The sequence below is a fragment of the Vipera berus genome (assembly GCF_964194415.1).
Source record: "Vipera berus genome assembly, chromosome: 2".
Classification (NCBI taxonomy): Eukaryota; Metazoa; Chordata; class Lepidosauria; order Squamata; family Viperidae; genus Vipera; species Vipera berus.
The window spans coordinates 262,478,936-262,506,855 of record NC_138203.1 but is presented as its reverse complement, the minus strand read 5'-3'; the positions used below and the strand labels follow the sequence as shown (position 1 = coordinate 262,506,855).

At 39.0% G+C, this 27,920-nt stretch overlaps 1 protein-coding gene across 5 annotated transcripts; it reads left to right on the top strand.

The window, feature by feature from the left end:
- Positions 1 to 162: 162 nt before the first annotated feature.
- QRICH1 (glutamine rich 1) lies at positions 163 to 27,727 on the top strand. Of its 5 annotated transcripts, none has more exons than XM_081318661.1 (11): positions 163 to 254; positions 3,878 to 3,990; positions 5,012 to 5,471; positions 9,342 to 10,367; positions 20,489 to 20,666; positions 21,532 to 21,686; positions 22,901 to 23,015; positions 23,239 to 23,347; positions 24,138 to 24,289; positions 24,730 to 24,820; positions 26,513 to 27,727. In XM_081318661.1, exons 3-11 carry the CDS (start codon positions 5,160 to 5,162, stop codon positions 26,703 to 26,705), a joined length of 2,331 nt encoding a protein of 776 aa, XP_081174787.1. In that variant the 5' UTR covers positions 163 to 254; positions 3,878 to 3,990; positions 5,012 to 5,159; the 3' UTR covers positions 26,706 to 27,727. The 5 variants fall into 5 exon arrangements, with proteins under 5 accessions (XP_081174787.1, XP_081174791.1, XP_081174789.1 ...); XM_081318663.1 differs by having other exon boundaries at positions 170 to 254; positions 5,139 to 5,471; XM_081318665.1 differs by lacking the exon at positions 3,878 to 3,990 and having other exon boundaries at positions 165 to 254; positions 5,139 to 5,471.
- Positions 27,728 to 27,920: the final 193 nt, after the last annotated feature.

Sequence of the window (27,920 nt, the reverse complement as noted above, 5' to 3'; positions counted from 1 at the left end):
AGCCCTACCGCTCCTCGGTGCGCGTCCCTCACCCCCCCTCCCTCCCGCCGAAGGCGCTCGTCCACTTTAAGGCAAGGGGCGTGGCTCGCTTTGTAGGTCTCGCGCGGCTTTGGAGGCGGTGCTGTCGCGAGCTTCAAGCCGGGCGCCGATTGGTTGCGGCGGGTTGAATGTAAGATGGCGCCCAGGGAGCTGTGAGGGGGAAAAAGACGCGGGGCCTGAGGCGGTGACGGCGCGAGGCGACAGAAGGGGCCGGGGTGAGGCGGAGCTGAACTCAGTTGGGGGCTGCCGAGTCTTCTTTACGGGAGCGTGAGGCGCGGTATTCCGGAGGGAAACGCAGCATTTGGATTGGTGAAAGGCGTGGTGGGGTGGGGGGGGGACGACGACGACGACGACGGGAGGAGGTGGCGGCGGTAGCGGCATAGAAGCGGGGGGGGGGAGGGGGAGCGGGCACGGGAGCGCGCTCCCGCGAGCCCGGCCCCGGCTGTTGTGTGGCGCCGGCGCCGCCGCCAGCGCGTGCACGCGTGGAGATTGGCGGCTGGGCAAGGCGGGATCCACTTGAGGCCTGCGCCGTTTTCCCCGGGCAGGGCCCCGCCTCGAGTTCCCAAGCCTTCCTCCGCGCCCCCGCCCACTGGCACCCAAGGTGGGGAGGGCCTTCTGGCCGCCTGTAAAGCTCTGGGGAAGCCGCGGTGGAGAGTTACCGACGCGTGAGTGGGCGCGAATTTCTCTCGCCCGGGCGCCGACTCCGGAGCAGCGGCAGGAATAGGCGAAGTTTCAGGATGAGGCCGGTAGGCCCTGGTGCTGCAGAACCCCGGGGAGGCGGGGTGAGCCTCGGTGCCGTGCCGGCTGCTGCCAATTTCCTGGCCGCCGGTCATCGCGCTGGCTGTAGAGCGCAGAGTGCTTCTCTCCACCTTCGGCCTGGAGGCTGCAGTAAGGAAGGCGAGGCGGACCAAGGCGGGGCCCCTGAGGTCCGGGCCTTGTTCAAGGACCAATAGTATTTGTCAGGAACTTTAAAGTGCTGTGTTAAATATTATACAATGAGCTATTTACGTTATGGAAAGCTTCAAATAAGCAAGGGGTTATTCTCAACATCTAATTAACTTTTATCTCGGTCCGAAAACATTTGTTCCAGGTTTCAAGTATTACTGTCTCGTTTAATTAGCTATATAACCTACTAGTTGCAGTATGTTCACTACCTTAGTTCGGGCCTGGAGAGGATATGTAAAGTCGCTGAGAGTGAGGGCCAACTTTGACGGCACGTATTTTGTTTATTATGTGCAATGGTAATAGACACGTGAAAGAACCTGCTGAAGGTTTTTGCTTGCTTTCAGTCTGAGCCTTGAATCTTTGGCATTCCCCCCTCTTGTGTAACTTTGAAGAGGAAATAGATGTGTTGGTGCTCAATTTTGTAAAGTGGTGCCAACTCAATGAAATTTTATCCTGTCAGCCCTTTGGTTAGACTCAAGAGGGTAAGATATATATGGTGCACAATGCACTATAGTAAACAAACACTGTACCAGCTTGCCTTGCACCTTGTTTCACAAAATGCAAATGAATTGGATAAGGAATTGGCTCAGATGGACCTGCAATCTCTTTTAGTTATCTAATTAGGTTACTATAAGAGCAGTACTGTAGAAAGTACTATGGTATATTATTGTTGGCTTATTCAAAGCTCCAGAAATCTTGCAATTTAATATATAATTGTGTAAAGTAATATAGCCATATAATATTTTATATTGTTGAAGTAAAGTCAGATTGCATAGGTTTCTCAAGCTTTGAGAACTCATCCAGATACTGAGTGGACCCATTTATTTCTACAGAATGATTTTACTATATTTTACTACATTCCCTCACAAAGACCATGACTTTGGATATATTTAGTTCATTTTATTACAGTAGAAATTTTACTATTCATTCAGAAACTTCATGCTGGGGAAAAATGAGAGTCTCTAGAACCCTGCCTATTTAAATAAAGTATTTTATAACATAACTATGTATTTTTAATATTACAAATATAGGTATATTTCTTTGTTCTGTCTTCTCCATTTTGTAATGAGTCATACAGAGTTTAAGACATGAATATCAGAAATATGTACAGTGTGCTGTCTGGTTTGTCTACATTGCCCATATATTTCACATGTGTCTGACTTTAATAATGTCTAAAATTTTCTGATTGTACTGATTGCTAATCTTTTTCTACCCATCCTAATGTTATTTATCTAGTTCCTCAGCCAGCCATGCTGACTGAGGAATTCTGGAGTTGAAGTCTACAAGTCTTAAAGTTGCCAAGTTTGGAGACCCCTGAACAGAGCTCCTGATATTTTGGGGTTTTGATTTTTATCTGTGTCAGTTAAAAATGCTGATAAATGTAGCATCTAGATACAATAGTACCAGAAATGTAACATGATATATCTAAGTACAATAATATCAGATTGGGATAGGGTGAAATAGGCTGCCTTCAGTTTCTATTATCTGGAGGCTGTAATGGATAAAAAATCAGTGGAAGATTTCAAGAAGATAAAATTGCTTAGGTTAGGTAATCTTGAATTATCAGATGGTTATGTTTCTAAACAATTATCATCGCGGACTTCTACCTAGCCATATATTTTATAATTTGCCTTGGGGGCATGTGGAGATTTGAAACATATTGTGAATAAAATACTAAGACATACATAGTTGTAAGTGGGATTCCAGTATGTAAGAGTAGAATTAGCATCATGATACAACTTTATCCATATTATTTTAAGACAGTCTCAGTTTGCTGTGGGTATCTGTGTAAATCCTATTAAACTGTTATTCAAATTTATATGGCCACCTATCACAAAAAAGTGACGGTGGCATACAATAACTATTCATATTCATAATTATTCCAATTCAATATAGCTCTTCTAAAGTTAAATTTTTATTTGGAAGAACCATCATACAATTGTCAAAATATATTTAAAAAATTATTAAATGGTTTATTTTAGTTAGTGTTGCCAACTCTTCCCTTTGACACACTATTTTTTTCTAAGCAGAAGTGTAGACGGTACACAATCTTCATTCCTCTTGGGAAATTGTGCTTACTGGGTCAGCAGCTAGGGGAATAGAGTCATTGGTTTTGACTTGCAAGAGAAAGCTTTATCAACTAACTTTTTAGAAAAAGGTTTTTTGAAAAATTAAACATTTTAATTTTAATATGTGTAGATAAAATATAGAACTGGTATTTCATTTACTGCTTTATAAAGTAAATCAGATATATGAATTACCTATAAAGTAACATTTTAATCTGATGATTCTTAGCTACTGCTAAGCTTGTAAACCGCCCTGAGTCTTCGGAGAAGGGCGGGATATAAATGGAATTAAAATAAATAAATAAATAAAATTGCTTTACTATTCAATTCCTAAGCTAAAATGAAAAGGATGGCATTATTTAAAAAGTTAAACTGTGGTTAATATGACTCACAGTTTCTATACATAGGAGGTATAGCAATATACAGTAATTCCTCAATAAATTTAAAAATGGTACTGTATGAGAAACAATGTAATAGATTTTTAATGTATGTAATAGTAATAGGCTGTAATAGCAGATTACTAAATTTAACGTAATGCAGATGTATATGAGTACATGTTCCATTATCACTTCTGAAAACTAATTATTGTAACCTTTCTATCCTTTTTATTACCTGGTTATTGTCAAAGTCAGAGAAGAAATGTAATATTATATGCATTAGAATTTTCAGAAAAGGCTTTATTATAACTTTGCTTTGATTGACAGTGGCCAATCAACATCTTGCATGTAATTGCAATTTTAAGGCCTGGAATATAATCCACATTGAAGAATATACTGTGGTTTAAACAGTGTAGGTTAATTAACTTGCATTAATTTAATTTTCTGCAGTTCTGCTAGTCATAATGAGGAAGATGAAACTAGATAGAACAGTGAAGTCCTACTCGTCTCCTAAAGGAGCTTTTCTGGGTGCTCCCTTTCCTGTTCTTTCAAAGGATTAAATGGTGTGTTCGTATATATTTTAATAGAAGCTTAAATATCAGAAAACTGAATTCTTGAACAGAAGTCACAAATGGTTGTTGAATATTTTTAATTGTGTGGTTAGTATGTATGTTTGGTTAGCCTTGTTCCCTGGGGTAAAGGCAGACCCTCATTCTTCTTGGGATCTTCTGGCTCTGTCAACTAGCATGGAAATCCAGTAGTGGTGTGTGACCCCTGGGGGTGGTTTATTTATTTATTTGTTCAATTTCTATGGTTAGCCATCACAGTCAATGACTAGCTAGTTTACAATTCAGAAAAATATATTATGATTAAAACATTTTAAAACAAAAGCAATAAAACCAGTGAAAAACATTAAAAACATCCAATTCAACATATACAAGAGCATGATATTTGGGCATTTAACAATATAGACAGGAGATGGGGCCTTTGGCACATTTAGTGCCCCAGGCTCGAGAAGATAGCCAGGTTTTTAGGGCCTTACAAAAGGCTGGCAGGGTTGGGACCATTCTGATCTCCAAAGGCAGGATGTTCCATAGAAAGGGCCACTGCAGAAAAAGCTCACCTTTTGGTCCCCGTCAGCCAACATTCTTTGTCTGATGGGACCTGCAGCACACCTATTTTGTTTGACTGGTTGGGCAGGCAGAGATTCTTGGAAAAAGGCGATCCCTCAGGTACCTCAATCCCAAGCCGTTTTGGGCTTTGTAGGTAACCACCAGCACTTCGAATTGCACCCCAAAACACATCAGTAACCAATGCAGTGCAGGTCGGTAGGTTGAGAGTGTTCCATTCATCTTTTTAAGTTTGTTTAACTGTCTACATTTGTATGGATTTTTTTTATTTGTGAACCACTGAGTCATTTAGTGTGATGGGTGATGTATAAATTTGAATAATAAATAAAACTCAATGACTCACTCCGAAATTCCCATAAATAAATAGAGCGATGACAGTTTTTAGGTTATGGTTAACTTCACATATTAATTATTTAATAATTAATTATTTCAATATATTTCTTGGCTGTTATAGTGAATAGCTGTGTGGGGCTGCTGATCTGAAGAAAGATTCAACTGGTTTATAAAGACAACCGAGATAGGAAGCCAGTGGTCTAGAGTTTAAACTCAGAATTAAAAAATGACTGCCTTTTTCTTCTAAGGAACCCTGAGGACTTTGCAATATGAATAATTCTTTGGAGAACACAATTTCCTTTGAAGAATACATCCGTGTGAAAGCACGAACAATCCCCCAACATAGGATGAAGGAATTCCTGGACTCCCTGGCCTCCAAGGGCCCTGAAGCCCTACAGGAATTTCAGCAGACAGCTGCTACCACAACCATGGTATATCAACAAGGAGGCAACTGCATTTATACAGATAGCACGGAAGTGGCTGGATCTTTGCTTGAACTTGCCTGTCCTGTTACAACTAGTGTCCAGCAACAAACCCAACAAGAGCAACAAATACAAGTGCAACAACCCCAACAAGTGCAGGTAATGTTAACGTTGCACGTCTGTGGAGATTCTCAATCATCCAGGTCATGGTGGTCCCAGAGATGCATCTCTGGACTTCCTTGGGTTTTTTTCCTTAACATTTCACTTCTCATTTAAGATGCTTCTTCAGAGGAAGAGAAGTACGGAAATATAAAGCATGGTTTTGTGACGGTTTTTAAATTGTAAGATTCCAGTTGCATTAGGTATAGATCACATGAGTAAGTTGGAGAATATTCTGTTTGCTAGTGATAAGAATTGTAATTCGAAAATACGAAGGACATTTACAATAGAAATAGAAATCACAGAATATGTAGGTGCCCTTGACATTTACTTAAAACCAATAATATCTGGGTATAGCACTGTTTGTATTCTTCCTAGAATACTACAGAGAATTCTGATTATAGTTGTGCTGCCTTTTTTGGATACTACTCAAGTACCAGAAAAGTAGCTACTGTGTAGCATTGATAATAGTAATATAAGGGTTTTTTTCCTGTACAATACTGTTTAATGCAGTACAAAGAAAAAAATAGTAAAGGTTGTATTTGCAGGCAGTGGCAAACTGGATATAAGGATGGTCCATATAGGTTGATTATTGCCAGCTGGCTTTTATTGTCAATGGCCATAGATCAGGGATCTCCAACCCCTGGGCTGTGGCTCGCTACTGGGCAGTGCCCTGTTTGAAATTAGGCCACATGAGTAGCTGGCATGTGTGCGTGCATACAATGTAACTTGCACGAGCAACTTAACTTGCACGAGCGGTGGGCCTGTGGGCACTCGTATGCATGTGCCCCAGCCTGCCACTCATGTAAGTCAAGTTGCCCACTCACGTGGCACAGGTCTCCTCTCTTTCCCCCCCCCCCCCCGCCAGGCCGTCAAGCTGCAATGGTTGGGGACTGCTGCCATAGATTGCACACCTAACAGTTTAGTTTGTGATTTATTTCATATTCATGTAAATGAAGACTGTTGGCTTGTTTTTCTAAGGAAGTTACAGTCCTCAGGCATACTTCTTTTTTGCTTATCACTGTCTTATTAATATAAGTCAACCTATTTTGATTTAGCGATGCCTGTGGATGCAGTTTAGGCACCAAATGCAGCTCCGTTCAGATGTCCTGTCTTAAATTTGCAGTTGAGTGATATGGATAAAATTGAGTGACCTCACTTTGAGGTTTCCTTTTATTTGGATGAAAGGGCTTTAATAAAGCTAGAAATAAATTTCTTTTGATTAAAAAGTTGCGATTCGTAAGACATCATAGGTTGCTGAAAGACTCGTACATTAATAAGCCATGGTACCACTGAGGAGTAGCCTCAACTCTATAAGGTAAACATTGGATTTCTATATGAGAGTAAAATTTAAATGTGCAAGTAAGAATTTTCAAATCCTAATGTTTAAAATAAAGTGTTCATAATTGAATACTAAATATATTCTATTAGAATTCATAGTTCATATATTTAAATATACATTTATTTATTTTATTTTAATTCCATTTATATCCCGCCCTTCTCCGAAGACTCAGGGCGGCTTACAAGCTTAGCAGTAGCCTTCATTCTATGTATATGCCTGCTTATTAGGGCTTTCATACACCCCCCAAGCGGCATTATTACAAAGTCAGCTTATTGCCCCCAACAATCTGGGTCCTCATTTTACCTACCTCGGAAGGATGGAAGGCTGAGTCAACCTTGAGCCTGGTGGGATGCGAACCTGCACTAATTGCAGGCAGCTGGTGTTACTTAAGGAGGCATTAGCCCACTGCTCCACCAAGTTTAAATTATATAAAACTATTAAATTATACAATATTTATAGATACAGGATTTATATATATGCATTTCTCATTGCTTATAGATTGCAGGACTTAAAAACTTAAATTTTGTTTTGAATAGTATTCACAAAGTAAAAAAGAAGCTGCTGCGTTTTGAAAGATTAGAGAAATGTATAACGTTTTTCCTTTATGGTATAGACTTGTGGAAAACATTTTAACTAGCTCATAAAATAGTTCGCACGAACAAATACTATGCTCTCCTTTTTCGATTATTAAGCACAGACTGAATTAATGCAAAAGGAAATATTTGAATTTACACAAAATTTTCAGCATTCTGTAACGATGCATTTGTGAATGCCAGCTTTCTTAATGTTGCCATCAAGGAGTAAGAATGCAGATATGAACAATTCTTATCGCTCGCTTCCTCTTCTTACATTTAGGTTTGAGTTATAGAATGGAGGCTTCTTGTGCCATCAATTTTTCCTTCTGTTCTATTGTGTACACCAGGATAACATTGCCACATATGTTGATGAGTCTGATATCCATGTGAGAGAGGAAGCCTAATTATTGCTAAATTGTTTTTGCTTGAACACTGAAGTGGCTGAAAGCTAATCGGGGCAAGAACAACTTAGTTTTTTCTTTATGTATATTTACACACACACACACGCACAACTTAATTCCCTGCCCTTTTGGCTTTTGGGGGCATATATACAATCAACTTAATATTCATTCTCTCTCTCTCTCTCTCTCTCTCTCTCTCTCTCTCTCTCTCTCTCTCTCTCTCACACACACACACACACACACACACACACACACACAGACCTTAATTCCCTGCCCAAAAATAAGCCAAAAGGAGAAAATTATATATATATCACGTATTCATCAAATGTCAGTGTTCCTAAATTACATATTTTTTCAAAAGTATGATTTTCTAACATTACATTGCATTATTAATTTTGGGATTAATAATAATAATAATAATAATAATAATAATAATAATAATAATAATAATAATAATAATAATAATAATAATAATAATAATAATAATAATTTAATTTGTATACCGCCCTTCTCCCGAAGGACTCAGGGCGGTGTACAGGGCAATACAATAAAATATAATATATAAAAATTAAAATAAATATTAAATACAACAGCCCAATTCAATAGATTAATACAAAACGTTAAAATACCCCTAAACCCATCAGACCAGGCCGGCTTGTTCAAATAAATATGTTTTTAGGTCACGTCGGAAGGAGCGAAGGTCGGGAGCCATCCGGAGCTCCACTGGTAAACGGTTCCAAAGGTCTGGCGCGCCCACAGAGAACGCCCTCCCCCTAGGGGCCGCCAGTCGACACTCTGACCGACGGCACCCTAAGGAGGCCCTCTCTGTGGGAGCACACTGGACGAAGGGAAGTTGATGCCGGCAGCAGTTATCCATCCTTGAATATATAAGAATATTACTGTTTTTCCAGTTTTTCTTAGCGGCAGCACATGCCTGATTTAACCATAACCTCTCAAAGATAGTTAGATTCCAAAGTTTGGGAACATAACATTAACATCTTTTTTAAAAATCTCCATAAATCTACATTAAAATATTATTTAAAAAATGCTGGTGATTTTTTAAGATCAAATCAGTAATCCTCAAATTTTTACATTGCCAAAGACAATTCTAATATAATTATGTTTATGCACATTCAGCCAAGGGGTTTTGGTGTATTTCTAAACATACGTTTTCTGCTCAGCGTGCTTACTGTTTGTAAAGTCCTCAGAGGAGTGTTTGAAGAAAAAAAAATTTGTTGGTGATATTTTAAATGCTAAGGATCAAATGGATTATTTCTGAGTTGTGATTCTTGGTCAATGAGATGCTCATCTTGCACTGAGGTTGGGGTGGTGGTGGTGGTCTTCTATTCTTTTCCTTTGAGATTCTACCAAGATGTATTAACCTTTTTTTTTCTTTTCATTATGGATACTCTCATGTGGCTGCCCAGCTGATTTGGTGCTTATTTAAGTCCCAATCCTGGTTTATTCATTTATTTGACTTGATATGCTTCCAGCCCCCCAAAGTAGGGATTTTGGAGTTGATCCCCTAACTGCTCATGTGTTGCTTTTGCAGGTGCAGGTTCAAGTTCAGCAGTCCCCCCAACCTGTGTCCACCCAGCAGCTCTCTCCACAGCTCACTGTTCACCCAGCCTCAGAGCAGCCAATACAGGTCCAAGTGCAGATCCAAGGCCAAACACAGCAGCAAGCATCCCAGACAATACAGGGTCAGGCCCTTCAGAGTCCCAGCCCTTCTCAGTTACAGGCGGCTCAGATCCAGGTGCAGCATGTGCAGACTGCTCAGCAAATCCAGGGTGCCGAAATACAGGAGGAACACATACAGCATCAGCAGATCCAGGCCCAGCTTGTGGCAGGACAGGCTATCGCCGGAGGACAGCAAATCCAAATTCAGACAGTTGGAGCACTTTCCCCTCCTCCATCTCAACAAGGTTCACCACGGGAAGGCGAACGAAGGATCAGCACCGCCAGCGTCCTTCAACCAGTAAAGAAGCGCAAAGTGGATATGCCTATTACTGTGTCATACGCCATTTCAGGGCAGCCGGTGGCTACAGTTCTGACCATCCCCCAGGGTCAGCAGCAGAGTTATGTGTCCTTAAGGCCGGACTTGTTAACGGTGGATAGTGCCCACCTGTACAGTGCCACTGGGACCATAACTAGTCCCACTGGGGAGACCTGGACAATCCCGGTTTATTCTGCCCAGCCACGTGGTGACCTGCAGCAGCAAAACATTACCCACATTGCCATTCCTCAGGAGGCCTACAATGCCGTCCATGTTAGTGGCTCCCCAACCACTTTGGCCACTGTGAAGCTAGAAGAAGATAAGGATAAGATGATAGGAGGTGCATCAGTAGTGAAAAACTCTCATGAGGAGGTAGTGCAAACTCTTGCCAATTCCCTTTTCCCAGCACAGTTTATGAATGGCAATATCCACATTCCAGTGGCAGTGCAAGCAGTGGCAGGGACCTACCAGAATACAGCACAGACGGTTCATATATGGGACCCACAGCAGCAGCAGTCCACATCACAAGAGCAGGCACAGCAGCAGCAGCAGCAACAGCAACAATTGCAAGTTACTTGCTCTGTAAGTAAGCTGTCTTTATGAGGCAAGTGTCTGCAGGGTTGAATAACTGAATATGGGCAGGATTGTCTGTCCTATCTCTAAAAGATAACAGTTTTAAGGGGAAGACTTGTCTACTTAACTGTATTTTGAATACTTACATTCTGTGATTTTATATTTGTACCCAATCTTTAAATGCTGTTCTTCAAGAATGTCAATGGGAATATAATTATTGAAATGCTTTTATCCAAATTGTTAGTGCAGCCATGCTTGGAATACCGCAGGGAAAAAATAACATCAAAATTAATAAGGAATTGGAGTCCATTGGAAAGGTTGCAATAGTTGAGAACCTTTGCCTTGGGAAAACGAAGCAAATGGGGCCAGGGAAAATTACTGAAGCATATACCATTTTACATGATATAAAGGAAATAGATTGGGGGGGAAGAGGAAAATTTCCCCCTTATAATGCTTGATCATCCAATGAAGCTGAATGGTGGGTGATTTAGGGCAGATAGATGGAAGTGCCATTCCATACCGTATACATATATCCTGTGCATTCAGTGTCACAATGACAGCCAGTTTAGATAGCTTTGATTATGTGCCATTAGGTCATTGTCAACTCTTAGCGACACTGTCCCAAACCTGGTCTTTCAGGTTTTCCAACTGTAGAGGACTTAAGAAAGCTAGGAAAGGAGTAAGCTGAGAGCACCCATTTATACCATCATTTGTTTCCTCTTGGTGACTTTTCTTCTTAGATTGTGTGTTTTGGGAATTAGAAGGATAGTTGTGATCTGCATGAGTCAGCATGGCTTATGAATTTCTCTGGATTGCACACTTTGTTCTGAATCAAGTACTACTGTGTTCTCACATAGTTTAGTTTTCTTGGATGGGAAGCAAACATATGATGAGAATGTCAAGAACATAAAATCAGTTACAATTGCCTGGTCTTTTTTTTGGCAATGTATTCTGCAGAAATATTAGACGTTTTAAAATAAGCTGTCTTATCATTACTATTACTATGTAGAGATTTTTGTAATCTAGATTGTTGGATCCAATTCTGCATAATTGCAGAAGATAAACAATTCTTCACTAGTATAATGTTCTTATTTTTTTATCACTGTCAAGTAGAAATTTTAATTTAATTTTGAAATTTTGAAATTTTGTGCTAGACATAAAGTATTGTGCAGTTTTCAGGCTAACCATACTTATTTTAGAAGACAGAAAATAACAAAAATGCTGCACTAAGGCTGGGACACAATATTTGTTCTTTGATTTTGTTTGAATACTTCATGTTTTTTATAAACATTGGAAACATTACTTTTTTTCCTGTGCCATGTTCTATATTACTATGGGAAGTACCTACAGTGCATTCAGAAAGTATTCAGACCCCCTTCACTTTTGTTAATTTTGTTATGCTGCAGCCTGATTCTTCAGCTGCTGAAATTCAATTTTCCCTCATTAATCTACACTCAGTGCCCCATTATGACAAAGTGAAAACAGAATTTTAAAATATCTGTAAATTTATTAAAAAGAAAAAACTGAAATATCACATTGGCATAAGTATTCAGACCCTTCATTCAGTACTTTATTGAAGCACCTTTGGCAGCAATTACAGCCTCAAGTCTTTTTTGGATATGACACAAGTTTTGCACATCTGAATTCGGGGATTTTCTGCCATTCTTCCTTGCAAATCCTCTCAAGCTCAGTCAGGTTGGATGGCGACCTTCAGTGGACCACCATTTTGGGGTTGCTCCAGAGGCATTCAATAAGGTTCAAGTCAGGGCTCTGACTGGGCCACTCTAGGACATTCACAGAGTTGTCCCTAAGCCACTCTTGTGTTGTTTTGCTGTGTGCTTAGGATCGCTATCATGTTGGAAAGTGAACCTTCAGCCCAGTCTGAGCGCTGTGGAACAGGTTTTCATTGAGGATATCCCTGTACTTTGCCCCATTCAGCTTTCCCTCAACCCTGACCAGTCTCCCAGTCACTGTTGCTGAAAAACACTCCCACAGCATGATGCCGTCACCATGCTACACTGTTGGGATTGTATTGGGCAGGTGATGAGCAGTGCCTGATTACCTCCAGACATAATGTTTAGAATTGAGGCCAAATAGTTCAATCTTGGTTTCATCAGACCAGAGATTCTTATTCCTCACAGTCTGAGAGACCTTCAGGTTTGTTTGTTTTTTGTAAACTCCAAGTGGGCTTTCATGTGTTTTGCACTGAGGAGTGGCTTCTGTCTAGCCACTGCCATAAAACCCAGATTGGTAGAGGGCTGCAGTGATGGTTGTCCTTCTGGAACTCTGTCCCATTTCCACCCAGGATCTCTCGAGCTCAGTCAGAGTGACCATCAGGTTTTTGGTCACCTCTCTAAGACCCTTCTCGCCCGATTGCTGAGTTTGACCAGGAGACTAGCTCTTGAAATAGTCCTGGTTGTGCCAAACTTCTTCCATTTGAGAATTATGGAGGCCACTGTGCTCCTAGGAACCTTCAGTGCAGCAGAAATTTTATTGTAGCCTTTTCCAGAGTTATGCCTTGCAGTAATCCTGTCTCTGAGCTCTGCAGGCAGTTCCTTTTACCTCATGGCTTTTACTCTGCTACACTATGGATTGTCAGCTGTGAGGCCTTCTATAGAGAGGTGTGTGCCTTTCAAATCATGTCCAATCAATTTAATTTACCACAGGTCAATTCCAGCCAAGGTGTAGAAACATGTCAGCAACGATCAAGGGAAATGGGAAGCACCTGAGCTAAATTTCAAGTGTTATTGCAAAGGGTCTGAATACTTATGCCAATGTGATATTTCAGTTCTTTTTAATAAATTTACAGACATTTGTAAACATGTTTTCACTTTGTCATTAGTGAGTGTAGATTAATGAAAAAAATAAATTTCAACAACTGTAGAATCAGGCTGAAGTATAACAAAATTGACAAAAGTGAAGGGGGTCTGAATACTTTATGAATGTATAATCTGTTTCTGGCTGCCCTGTTGAAATGTCAAAAAGCATGCAAAATAATACATGAATGAAAATTCTGTTAGCAGTGCTCACGGTAAATTAAAGTTAGTTTTAAGAGTGAAATTAATGGTTTGAAAAATAGTTTTCTAAAAATTTCTAATAAGGAAAAATTGACAGTGGAATCAATTATCAAGAGAAGTGATAGCCTGAAGTTTACTCAATATATTCAGAGACTAGACTGCCATTTGTTTGTTGTTGTTAGTTGCGAAGTCGTGTCCTACCTATCGTGACCCCATGGATAACGTTCCTCCAGGCCTTCCTGTCCTCTACCATCTTCTGGAGTCCATTTCAGCTTACACCTACTGCTTCAGTGACTCCATCCAGCCACTTCATTCTCTGTCGTCCCCTTCTTCTCTTGCCCTCAACCTTTCCCAGCATTAGGCTCTTCTCCAGTGAGTCCTTCCTTCTCATTAGGTGGCCAAAGTATTTGAGTTTCAACTTCAAGATCTGGCCTTCTAAAGAGCAGTCAGGGTTGATCTCCTCTAGGACTGACCGGTTTGATCACCTTGCAGTCCAAGGGACTCGCAGGAGTCTTCTCCAGCACCATAGTTCATAGGCCTCAATTCTTTGGCGTTCAGCTTTTCTTTTTGTTACAGATGCTTTAATTTGGGTTCTTGCTCATACACAGAGTTGGATTTGGTTGCTTAAATGACCCCTTTTAGTTCTAAGCCAAGAATGTCAAACTCGATGTCATGTGACCTCGCATGATGTATCGTGACTTTTTCCCCATTGCTGGCAATGGAGTGGGTACGGTTTCGGCGTGACACATCTGGCCCAGGGTCAGCAGTTTGACGTGTGTTCTAAGCTATAGATATAATGTACAAAGCTCATGTATACTAATGGTGAATTACTCCTTTGGCATGATGAAAACTTAGTGCTGTCCAAATATTTCCAACTACAGTTCCATCTCCTCAGCTAACAAGGCAATACACTTAAATTTAAAACATCTGGAGATAGCTGAGTTGCCTGTTTCTTTTGTGGAGAAAACAAATACATATTGAGGCTTTAGAACTATGTTTGAATCTCACTCTTTCATGGCGTATAGTATAGTTGCAGAAACCTGCAACTAGGTCCAAATTGAATTCTACTTACTTGTTCATATTCCATTTGTGCTAATTTTTTATCTGATAGGTGTGGCTATGATTAAAGTTATCCACTGTAGACAGATATGTCCAATCTTAAGTGCAGTTTACGTTTTTATGATACATTTTAAATATATCTGGCAAGCAAATATATTTTAAAATAGTTGGATTTCTGCAGCTTTTTAAATGCAGTGATAAACATTTTATCTTTGCTAGAAAGAAAAGTTTAGTATAGCTTACGGTATATGGATTTCTAAATAGAACTATTCCCCATCTACAGAATTATAGAAACATTCTGATAGCATATTTCATAAATAACACTAGCTAGAATTTTTAAACGAACTTTTCTTGAACAACCATGTAGGCAATAAGTTACAGTTAGCACAGATATCGGTGCTAACTGTAAGTTGTTGAATTATGTGGCTAGTGTAAATTTATTAAAACATATTTCCTTATTTACCTTCAGAATGTTCCTACAATGACAGTAATCAAAATCATAGCATCCTCATGCAGAAAAAATCACACCTATACTTTGTTTTAGATTTAGAGAAGTTCCCTGGCTTGAACAGAATAATCTCAAAGTTTACTGAACTACCATTTGGTTGTTTATATGTGTCTGACATTTAGAAGGCCACGTTCTATCTACATGCTGTTTGCACTTCTTGCTAATACTTAACATTTGAAAAGTTTCTACCTTGTAATAATGGTTGAGAACTTGTGGCCTGCCACAGACTGCTGGGCTACAGCTTTTTACATTTTGTGCAGTTTTCATATTTTAGATTCTTTCTGATTTAGTAGGTTTCTTAACCATAGTGCTTATTGTACTGTTAGTTCTGAGTTGGTCTGTTTTAGTAAAGGGTAAGAAAAAGGCAGGCAGGCATCCTATAGAGTTTTTTTTTCTAACGATGAATGTACATATCTAAAAAGGTAAAGGTTCCCCCGCACATGCGTGCTAGTCGTTTCCGACTCTAGGGGCCGGTGCTCATCTCCGTTTCAAAGCCGAAGAGCCAGCGCTTGTCCGAGGACGTCTCCGTGGTCATGTGGCCGGCATGACTAGACGCCAAAGGCGCACGGAACGCTGTTACCTTCCCACCGTAGTGGTCCCTATTTTTCTACTTGCATTTTTACGTGCTTTCGAACTGCTACATATCTACATTAATAGAAAACTCCTAAGCTTAAGTTTCGTTTGATAATCTGTGCAGGTAGTCCTATTTGGCAACCTGGAGTGGCAGATTATAATGCTTATAGAAAAGGTTAACATTTTTTATGTGAAGTTAAATAAATTTACAGAGAATTTTAATTTGCAGCAACTTTGGCTCTTTTATGACTCGTGGACTTCAACTCTCAGAATTCCTGAGCCAGCTGGCCCAGGAATTCTGGGAGTTGAAGTCCATGAGTCATAAAAGAGCCAAAGTTGCCTACCTCTGGACTAGATGGTGTCCAAGGTCCCTTCCAACTGTTATTGTTATAATCAGGGGAAGGAAATCATTCCTCTTGTTTTGGGGACATATATGGATACTTACAAAGTGCCTTTTAATATGTTAGTATTCAGCCAGGCAGCAAGGTTGGTTCTTTTTATTTGTTACTTGTTACATAAATGTTTGTTACAATATATCCTGGTAAGAACCTCAGAAACCTTTTTCATAAATAGGCATTATGAAAGGCAACTTATTCATGAGGAGGTCGTTGGTGCTCTCTGAGCTTGGTTGTTTTCTTGCAGATGTTTCATTACCCAAACTAGGTAACATCATCAGTGCTAGTAGGAAGGGGGGGTTTGTTCTCAGTTTATATTCTAGTGGCATGCCTTGTCTTATTAATGTTGTCTTATTAATGTTAGAACTGAGATGTCTACCTTTGGCAGCGAGGCATCCTTAATTTCCCTAGTTTGTTGGATTTAAAATTAACAGCTTTTCCTGTCCTGTAGCTTTTGAACTAAAAAAGTAGCTACTTAAAATGAATCATTAAACAATGCAAATTGGGGAGGAAAGGGGGGGGGTATATAAAAGTTCAACAGAATATACATTTCAAAAAACATAAAGGGTTTTTATTTTTTTCAAATGTACATGTGTTGCAGGAATGTAAATTCAGAAGACAAGTGTTATTTGGTAAATCAAAGACATATTTTAAGTAAGGTAATCATAATCATAATAATAAAGTTGGAAGAGACCTTGGAGGTCATCTAGTCCAACCCCCTGCTCAGGCAGGAAACCCTATACCAATGACTCAATTATGATCCAATCTGGGGTATATTATGATTATCTAGGGAATACAATAGTTTTCTTGTAATCTTGAGTTGGTCTGTTTTAGTAGGTAGGTAAGTAAAAGGCAGGCAAGCATCCTATAGATTTTTTTTCCTAATGATCGATGTATGTACCTACATTAATAGAAATAAAAATTAATAGATATAGGCCTTTAAAAATCTTTTTAAACAGATAGTTTAGGAGGAAGTGACAACGCAGAGGTCACTGTGGCTTGAAAAACATTTGTCAGTTGAATGGCTACCCCTTCCCCACACCAAGTTCAGTCCTTATTGATTTTACCCCGCAATCCCCATCCAGCATTATTTCTGGAATTAAAATTTTAAGAGCCCAAAGGGATAATGAATTTTTCCAGGCCAAATCTTTTATGCATCTAAACTTTTACTGAAAAAGAAGGTTAATGGAGAATGGAAATTGCTTTGAATTGCTTTCTATCTGACAGAATTTTAAAAGTATTTTTCTTGGAAGTTAATTCATATGCAGGAAAGAGGGGAAATTGCTGTAAGAACTTTCAGTTCTCAATTTTGAGTCATTCCAGAGCATCCATCCAAAGAATAGATATAGCTGTAAAAAAAATTTTTTTACAGTACAATGAAAAAGTTGATTACTAGGGCCTAAGGCAATAACTTTCCTAGAGAAAATCTCTAAAGTCACCAAGAGTCAATACCAATATGATAGCACATAATCAAAGGCAATAACTTTAGTAGTCTAGACACATTCATTAAAATAATAGGCCAGATTCTTATTGAAACCTAAACCTTGCTTTCGGTAATATCTGCTCAGGGAAACTGCAAATAGTATTATGAGAGGAGGAAGAAGTCATGTGCATTGCATCCACATATAGCAGAGGTCCCCAACCCTTTGGGCACTAGGCACCGGTTCTGTGGATAAAGGTTTTTCCACGGACCGGAGAGTGCATGGTTGTGTGTGCTGCCTGCATCCCACAGATGGGGCTTTGCTTGTTTGTGTGGACCGGTTGCTGGCATGCTGTGGCCCGGTACCGGTCCACAGACTGGGGTTTGGGGACCCCTGACCTATAGCACTCAGCTGCCTTTCTTAGGCAGGGTCACTGTGAAGAATATTCTGGCTACTTGGTCGCTCAGATGCACTCCTAACTGTAGTTCAGTGAGAGGTCTGATCAAGTTACCTGAGACTCAGTGTTGTAATGTGATCTAGGATTAGTTGGAGCCAGTGATTCCTGAGGAGATGGATAGGTTTCTGTATGCTGTTAGTTCAGCCACCTCTTTATTGGGCCCAGATCCCTCCTGGATTATTAAGGTCGTCAGGAAGCTAACTAATTGGCCTTGGAGGGGGCCATGCTTTTGGTCTTGTAGGAAGTCCCCGAGAGGACCAGTCTTGGACCCAGTGGTTTTAGACAACTACTGTCCTACCTGCAATTTTCTCTCTTTAGGGAAGGTTATTAAGATTGTGGTCAGCTTGCAGAGAACCTGGAGGAAGCAAATTATCAAGATCTGTTTCAGTTGAGTTTCAGCTTTAATAATGCTTACTGATGACCTGTGTAGAATTGGGCTGGAGATGGTGCATGGGCTTCAATATTTCAGCAATCTTCAATACTATTGCTCATAGTATTTTTGGGATCAGTGGTGGGAATTGGGGGCAAAAATGTTATGGCAGTTCTCTTCATTTCACGGCTGTTTCCAATCAGTGTTAGCAGAGGGGAGAGGTCATCCCTTCAGCTGTCTTATATGGGCTGCCACAGTTTAATTGCTCGCTCCTCTCTAGAAACATCCACATGAAATTGTTTTGGTGAATGTGATCGTCTGTTTGGGGTTTGATATCAGTATGTTGCTGACGAATTATATATTTCATCCCCAGGCCAGTCAGGTAAGGCTATCAAGGATCTATACCCTAGTGTCTGGAGACTGTGTGGGCCTGGGCAACCAACTCCACTCAATCCTATCAGGACTGAATGGCTGTGAATATTAGAGCCAAATATTTTTCACCCATACTCTTGGATGGTGTAGTGCTTCCCCATTAAACATCATGCACACTTTGGGAGTCCTTCTGTAATCCCAGCTCCTGCTTAAAGCTTCAAAGAGCAGCTGTTGCCAAGGGAACTTTTGCACAGTTCTACCTGATATACTAATTGAATCCCTTTCTGGAGTAGCCATTTTATGGCTTGACTATAGCAATGTGTTCTAAATAGGGCTGCCCTTGAAAGCCACTTGGAAGCTTCAACTGGTTGAAAATGCAGTTATACTGGCAGCAATGGGCATGCCTTGTATGTTTATGTGACACCTCTGTTTCATGAATTGTGCTGTTTTCCAGTATACCTCCAACTGTGATTTATGCTGTTGGTTATTGCTTGTTAAAGCCCTTTGTGTCCTAAGGCCAAATTATCTGAGGAACTGCCTATCTTCAGTGGTTTCTGTCTGCCTGGTACATGCTTGGCAGAGTTGGTGCAGTCCAGGCTTCTTCGATTAAATAGTGGCATCTGTTGGAAGCCAGGAAACATACTTTCTCTGTTGTGCTTGCTCTCTAGAATAAAATCCCCCCTGAAATCGGTGGCCCCTATACTGATAGGGCTCTGTAAAGCCTTGAAAACATTTCCTAAGTCTTGGGTTAAGATGGATAGAGCCCCTTGTGAATGTGCTTTTTTTCTATGCCTTTATATAAAGTGAGGGCATGCAGCAGAATAACAGAGTTGGAAGGGGCATTGGAGGTCTTGTAGTCCAACCCCCTGTTCATGCAGGGAACACTATATCATTTCAGACAAATGGCTGTCCAGTCTCTTCTTAAAAACTTCCAGTGTTGGAGCATTCACAACTTCTGGAGGCAGGTTGTTCCACTGATTAATTGTTCTAGCTGTCAGGAAATGTCTCCCTCATTCTGGGTTGTTTCCCTCCTTGATTAGTTTCCATCCATTACTACTTGTCCTGCCTTCAGGTGCTTTGGAGAATAGGTTGACACCCCCTGAGATATTGGAACCACTACTATCATGTCACTCTTATTCCTTCTTTTCATTTAGATTTAGATTTAGATTTATTTAGATTTATATACCGCCCTTTCCCGAAGGACTCAGGGCGGTTTACAGGGCATTTAAAAGAAAGTCAATACAAACGTTAAAACAAATTTAAAAAGATTAAATAAAACCCTGAGAAAATTAAAAACCCAGTTAAAATTAAAATTTAAAAAAAAATTCTCAGCCTGGGCCAGAGAGCTCGAAGAGCCAGGTCTTCAGGTCCCGGTGGAATGAACGGAGGTTGGGGGCAGTCCTAAGCTCCGCAGGCAGCTGGTTCCACAGGGCAGGCGCACCCACTGAGAAGGCCCTACCCCATTGAACTATAGACAGACCAAGTTCCTGCAACTGTTCTTCATATGCTTCAGCCTCCAGTTCCCTAATCATCTTTGTTGCTCTTCTTTGCATGTCATCTTTTTATACTGTTTTTATCGTTTATTATATTGTCAGCTGGCCAGAGTCAGTTTGGAGTTAGCTGGCACCTAAATTGAAGTAAAATCTTATGTTAATGGAACTGGGAATCAATTTTTACTTTAGAACATAATCATGGGAAGTGTCGGTCTCTGTGTTGGACTTGAAAATATCTTGAATACCTCTTGCAATAAAGTGAAGTTCACTGCATTTTTGTTTTTTGATTACAGAGCAAATAGGAATTTATCTGCTTAATAATTTGTGGAAATAAGAAATTATTTGCAGAGATTACAGATGTGTTCGTAAGCATAACCATATAAAACTGAGACCAAACTTGTGAAGAATTATTTTTTACTTTAAAGAAACTCCAGCAGGAGTTGCTAAAATGATTTTCTTCCACAGGCACAAACTGTTCAGGTAGCTGAAGTGGAACAGCAGCCACAGCCTCAGCCTTCCCCTGAACTTCTCCTTCCGCAGTCTCTCAAGCCAGAGGAAGGACTAGAAGTATGGAAGAGCTGGGCACAGACTAAAAATGCAGAGATGGAAAAAGAATCACAGAACCGGCTTGCACCCATTGGTAGTAAGTGCCTTAGACTTTCCAGTTGATCATGTTCTCAATTGCATTGCATTGATTTTAGTAATTTTGATATTTTTTTATAGCACAGTAAACCTTCATTATGTTTGTTAGACTTGCATTATAAAATGAGCCTTACCACCTTAAAAAAAAACCTAAACGCTGTTTCAAAAACTATTATTTGATGTGCCTTCCCCCCCCCCAGTTTTTTTAACACATGGGTGTATTTTTTGGATGAGGGCCATACTGGGTGTTTTATGTAAGGTACAGGTAGTCCTTGACTTACAACTATTCATTGTACGACCGGTTGAAGCTACAACAGTAGTGCAAAAGGTAATTTACAACCAATCCTCCCACTTAAAACTATTCCATTGTCCCCACAGTCACATGATCAAAATTTAGGTGCTTGGCAACTGGCACATATTTGTGGAATTATGTCACCTTCCCGTGGGGTTTCCAAGTTGTAAAATTTGATGCAACTCACTAAGCATTGCTTAGTGACAGGTGTTCTGGTCCCAATTGTGGTTGTAGAGGATTACCTGCATTGGTCTATACTGCAAAACTTTATGGGGGCAAGACAAAAACTAAATTTGTTAATGAATTAGTTAACAGTGTTACTGATGTTGTCATGTACTTTTATATTCTGTCAGACTAAAAGTTACAATTATTAGCAGCAAAAAGTTTGATGAGGACAGGCTGTATCTTCAATATCAAAGTTTAAAATATTTATTGGTTACTTATTCACCAGTATGCTGAAGGAGGAAGTGGTTGTGATTTTGTAGCAGAATGGGTTGATTTAAATAGTCAAGAAAAATGAGATTTAAATGGGGATTTTAAATGCCATTTGATGATCTTATCTTCTTGTTTGCAGGACGCCAGTTATTGAGATTCCAAGAAGATCTCATATCTTCAGCTGTAGCAGAATTAAATTACGGATTATGCTTAATGTCTCGTGAAGCTCGCAATAGTGAGGGCGAGCCCTATGATCCAGATGTTCTTTACTATATCTTTCTGTGCATTCAAAAGGTGTGCCATCATGGAAAGTCTTGCTACAAATAGTTTTAATACACAAATAGTTTTAGGCATGTTTTGAGTGGAAATACTAAGGCTTAAAATTACACAAAAGCAATAAAACCAATATAAACCATGATACTTTACTATATTTTCTAAAAAATAATAATAATACAATTACAAAATCCTTACCTAACTGTCATCTAACTTTGCTAGTTTACAGAAAAAACTCCCTTAATATTATTTTTATTAAGTTTAAGACTTCAAATCTTTCCTGAATGACTCCAGTGAGGGGTGGGGGGGGGAGAGAAAAGAATTCCATTATCCAGGTTTTGAAATGCATGCAAATGAGATAAGCAAATTGTGAAAAGGAAATTGAAACTTTAACTGAAACTTTAACTTTAGCTGGATGTATGCCTTATAAAGAAGCATTTTACTGATATATTCTGATATTTAAACATACCTAGGTTTTAGAAGCGAATAAGTATTTGTTATACCAGAATTTAGGTTCTACTGAAATTTTATGTCAGTAGTTTAAAACTTGTTCTTATGTTAAGAGGGTATTGGTATTTCAAACGGTGTTCAGAGAAACACCTAAAATATTGCAAAATCACTAACCATGTATTGTAAGATTTACTTAACCACCTGGTTCATTTAATAACCAGGGTAAAAATGGTCGTAAATCAGGTCTGCTCATATGACTCGCTTTACTGATTTGTGATGGAAATTTGATTCTCAGTTGTGGTTTTAAGTTGAGGACAGTACCTGTGTATTTGAATGAATACTAAATGTTGGAAATTTTCATTACTACAACTGTTGGCTTTAATCGCTGTGAATGTAATTTTGGAAATTTAGCTGAATGGGTATTAGCCCTGTTTAATTCAAGCTTGAGACAAATAATGTCTGAGACTTGCAGGCTGCTTGGATGAATAATACTCTTGATTTCATATGATAGAAATATTTTTTTAGATTTTCAAAGCCCTGGTTAAAATTATATTAAACATAAATCTTTGGATGTCTGACAAAAGTAGGGGACATGTATTTGTTGAGTCCATTTTTCTGAAATTAACTTATTTGAATCTGAACTGAAATGCTTTTACTTAACAGTACTTTTTACTTTAGACTGGTAGGGATTTTGAATATAAAATTAAACATACAGCCCTTCATTTCATTACATTAATGAACATCATGGTAAGTTTTTTTCTCCCTTGTGTTATTGTTTCTTGCAGTACTTATTTGAAAATGGGCGAGTTGATGACATTTTCTCAGATCTCTATTACATACGGTTCACTGAATGGTTACACGAAGTTCTCAAGGATGTGCAGCCTAGGATCACTTCTTTGGGTAAGAGAATCTTCAAACAGATAGTTGAGAGAAGTATCTAAATATTTAACAATAACTGAACAACTGGTGGAATTTGCTATCACAAATCAATTGTTTTTGTTTTGAAATTTTATTTTTTGCTCTGTTAACATTACAATATTGAGAAGTGCATTGTTTGTCTCTCTTCTTAGGAGGAGCGTCAGTTAGGTACCTCTGTACTGATGCTTTCTTTTTATCTGCACAGGATATGTTCTTCCCAGCCATGTGACAGAAGAGATGTTATGGGAGTGTAAACAGCTGGGAGCTCACTCTCCTGCTACCTTGCTAACCACTCTCATGTTTTTTAATACAAAGTATGTACCGATGGAAGCATTACTTCAATAACACCATTCAGATTATTTTAAAATAGGCAGAATCCTATTATTTTCCAAGAATTTTGAATTAGTAAGAGCAAATCAAACTTCCGGCAGAATATGGAAGAGTTACCTTGTAGGGGGGACGTGCGACATATTTTTTTAATAAAGAAACAAATAAGCAAGCATGTAAGCAAACAGACTAAAATCTAAAGCTGGTTTAGTACAATTACAAAGAAATTACGGACCAGTAATTTTCTAGTTCAAATTCTGCTTCATCATAGACCATCTGTGGTTTTAAGTCAATAGTCTGCAGCATGAAAAGCTGTAGGTCAGTAGACTTAAGAAATGGAAGTTTGCTCTTTATGGCAAGTGCCTTCACATGTTTCAGAAATGTTGACTGCAGTCCAGCCTTCTGTTTTCTGAAAAGGCCATCCTAATCCTTTAAGAATATATTTTTGCTGTAGTGTTTTTATATCATTTGAAGGGCACTATATTCATTTTGAACATAGATCTTTCCCCCTAATTGTTGAAGCAAATTGCTCTGATAAATGAATATTTTTGCTGAAAATGATTTTATCTAGATACAATAGTATGGCAACAATCTTTTGTTTAATCACATTCTTAAATATATATATATATGAATGTCCTTGATTATTGAAATATAGATACTCCATGCCTAGGTCCATAGTTCATAAATGTTTGACCATTGATGGATCTGGGGGACATGGTTTTTTTTCCAGATTTGGGATAGAGTATGTAATTCAATGGGCACTTTTCCTGTCTGCAGATATTTCCTGTTGAAAACAGTAGATCAACATATGAAACTGGCCTTTTCAAAAGTCTTGAGGCAGACTAAGAAGAACCCTTCTAACCCTAAAGATAAAAGTACAAGCATCCGATATCTAAAGGCTCTTGGGATCCACCAGGCAGGCCAAAAAGGTAGAAAGAATTTCTGAAAAAATGAAAATTTCTACTACTTAGCGATGTTCATTTTGCACAGCTTTTTTCAGGTCCACTACATAGACTTTGTGCAATAAATAGAATATAAATTGTCTTGTAAAGACATGTATGTGATCTGTTGGAAGTACGAATATCCCCCCTTGCTATATGTGAAATTGCTGCTTTCACTTTTAAGTGTTTCTGGTAGTCATTCATCAAGCCTTTCATAACTTACATTTCTCCTACGTGCAGTGCCTTATTAAGTAGGCTAATTATTTGCAAGAACTCTTTTGGAAAATAGTATGTGACAGTATATGCAACAATGAAGATAACAGAGATTACAAAATATGCGTTGTTCCATTAACAACATTGACATCAGTCTGTTCATCTGCTATAAGAAAGTATTTCATGGTTCTGTATCTCTTGGGGTTGATTTGCAGTTACAGATGATATGTACGCAGAGCAGACAGAGAATCCTGAAAACCCATTGAGGTGTCCTATAAAACTCTATGACTTCTACCTCTTCAAATGGTGAGTTTTCCCAGTGCAATTGTCCATTGTCCATTAACTTCAAGGGCAGGTTGTTTGGTACAGGTTGTCCTGCAGCAATTTTCCTGACAGTTAGAACAATTAAATGAGTGGGACAATCTGCCTCCAGAAACTGTAAACGCTTACTATTATTATTATTGTTATTATTGTTGTTGTTGTTGTTGTTATTATTATTATTATTATTATTATTATTATTATTATTAGTATTATTATTTGCCAAATTCCTACGAGAAAAGTAAGTGGGGAAGCTGGCAGAAGGTCACAAGTAGAGACACCTGATATCCTTGCTTAATGACCCACAGCTATTCACTTAATGATGTCAACTGGGAATGTCATAATTTCCATTGCTAAGCAACACAGTCACGTGACATCAGACTTAATGACTGTCACTTAGTTGCAGAAATTCCAATCCCACATCATTAAGTGAGGACTACTTGCCATCACAGAAATGCTTGATTCATACATTTTATTATGTGGCTGAAGAAAAGTCAGGCAAGGAAAGCATGTTACAGACCCTGTCAGTTAAAGAATTCCAGCTTGCAGAAGGAGGAGCCTGCCCTCCTGTTGCCCTCACTCTCTGGAACCTTTGGTCTCCTGGCCTTTGGAAAATGCTAAAAAAACTGGAGATGAGCATTTTCTAAATATAATGAATAAATAAACAGTCTTTGAACAAGTTTGATATATATTAAAGGCTTGCAAATAGGAATCTCAAGCCTGTCATCTAAGTTATTTTCTTGGTTAATTAGTTAATTTCTTAAACTAATTAGTCCAGGCGCAATTCAGTACTAAACCAAGTGTGGGAAACATCCGGATTTATATAGATCTCTTGTTAATAACATTAACTATTTGGGATCAGTTGAACAATACATACTATAGATTTTTACTTGTTCGTCAATTGACAAAATCAGGTTTAGTATTGTTTCCAGATAGTCTATTGCAGCTCAAGAATATAATTTTCATCAGATAAAGGTCTCTTTTTAACCTTACGGTCTTAGTGGCTCTGAGCTGTTGCTGAACAAAGTTGCTGAATATGTTTAAGCAGTTACTTGTAGTAGGGAATGTTTCTTAAGCAGGCTTCGTTTGAGAGTCCTGTGAAATCACCAAGCTAACTGGCAGTCTTCCAGTTACTAAAACAGGATTTCTTGATATATGATACAAAGGAAACATAGGCAATTGATTATACCAGGGGTAGGCAACCTTGGCTCTTTTATGACTCATGGACTTCGACCCCCAGAATTCCTGAGCCAGCATGCTCTCCCTTTCCCTTCAGCATGGCTGGCTCAGGAATTTTGGGAGTTGAAGTCCACGAGTCATAAAAGAGCCAAGGTTGCCTACCCCTGCGCTAGATTATATCAAATATGGTGTATATTCTGTATCCATATTTTTTTTCAAATTCTTTTAAGTGAGTCACCAAAAGGTAGAAGGGAAAAAGAAAAAATAGAGTAAGAAAGGTATAGCATATGCTTAAAGTTTCCATTGATAAGAATTATTCCTATTTTATTCTAATTACAGATTATCTTAATCTGATTTCATTATCTACAACAGACCAGATTAATTTGCCCTTTTCAGATTTCATTTTGCCTATTGAAGAGGAAGAGGAAACGGCCTTTGTTCCTAAGATAGTGTTAATAGCATTTCCAAAGCAAACACTAATGTTTTTTTTTCTCTTTGTAGCCCGCAAAGTGTGAAAGGCAGAAATGATACATTCTATTTGACTCCTGAACCAGTGGTGGCTCCCAATAGCCCTATTTGGTATTCCATCCAGCCAATCAGTCGAGAGCAAATGGAGCAAATGCTTACCCGGATTCTGGTGATACGAGAAATTCAAGAAGCTATTGCGGTGGCCAATGTTAGCACCATGCACTAAAGGCAGCCCTCCCAGTTCAGAAAAAGGGTGCAGGGTGGAACTGGGTGGGGTGACAGCAAGGCCAGGATCAATTGTACAGCCTTTTACACTAAAGGAGATGCCTAATTTTTTTTTTAATTGATGTAGTTAAGAAGCCCTTTTAGGCTTCTTCTGGTTAATAAGAGACCCTTTCCATTGTGTATCCGACCCTTTTGCATCAGCTTTCTGGACACATTGAAGGCTGCATTCATTCTTTAGGAGCTCTGAAGTTCCGTAGGTTGACTTGGGGATTTTTTTATGATGTGAAAAAAACAAATTTAATTGGTGGACTTGGCCTGGGTGGGCCACTACATTCAAGCTCATGAACTTGGAAGCAGAAAACAGTGGATATCTGCCTGACCTAAAGAAAAAGGTGGTTTGCAGTTTCCTTGTGCTTGGACACTAACATGTCCTAGAGGGGGATGTCCTGCAATTATGATTTATAAGGAGCAGAAAATCAATTTCTATTAAGACCTTAAAAGTGACATTTTTAGATGTTAAGTACAAACTACAACACTTGCTTCTCTCTCTCTCTCTCTCTCTCTCTCTCTCTCTCTCTCTCTCTCTCTCTCTCTCTCTCTCTCTCTCTCTCTTCTCTTTCTCTTTCTCTCTCTTGTTTGGCCTGATGTTGAGGCCTTAAATCCTTGAGGCTCCTGTGCCTAATGGAATTCTTGTAACATACACTTGTGTATCATATAAAGATACCACCCTGTTTCTCTTATGTATTCTTATGCTAGTTGTTTATTAAGAATGACAAGCACGTCTTTTGAACATGCTGTTGAACAATGTGTCTTTATTGGGGGAGCAAAAGACATAACTTAGTAGCGTACATAATGTCTTAACTATTCCTCTACAAATTTACTAGCCTATTTAAAGAAGGGTTTGTTTGTTTTTTTCCTGGTTACCTGATTCTATGGGATTCATGCAAGAAATTGTTTATTAGCACACTAACTTGTTGCTTTTGTTGTAATTTTTAATTAAATGAATTTGGAATTGGGATAGCAGGTATTTGAGGCCAGGACTTTTCTTTTTAATTTTTTTCGGGTAACCTACTTACCTGAAAGCCTGAGACTTAACTGCAGACGTTTATTAGTACTAGGATTTAGAGAGCATAGAATCCCTTTCTTCTTGAACATAGCATTATCATAACTTTATGACAACTGATTTTAATGCATCAGAATTTAAGAACATTCCCTC

What these genes read in the sequence shown, in the direction of transcription:
- QRICH1 (XM_081318661.1), top strand. Translation starts at nt 5,160, where the DNA reads ATGAATAATTCTTTGGAGAACACAATTTCCTTTGAAGAATACATCCGT. An exon ending in AACAACCCCAACAAGTGCAG is followed by an intron (nt 5,472 to 9,341) that starts GTAATGTTAACG and finishes TTGCTTTTGCAG; the next exon opens with GTGCAGGTTCAAGTTCAGCA. An exon ending in GACTTCTACCTCTTCAAATG is followed by an intron (nt 24,821 to 26,512) that starts GTGAGTTTTCCC and finishes TTCTCTTTGTAG; the next exon opens with CCCGCAAAGTGTGAAAGGCA.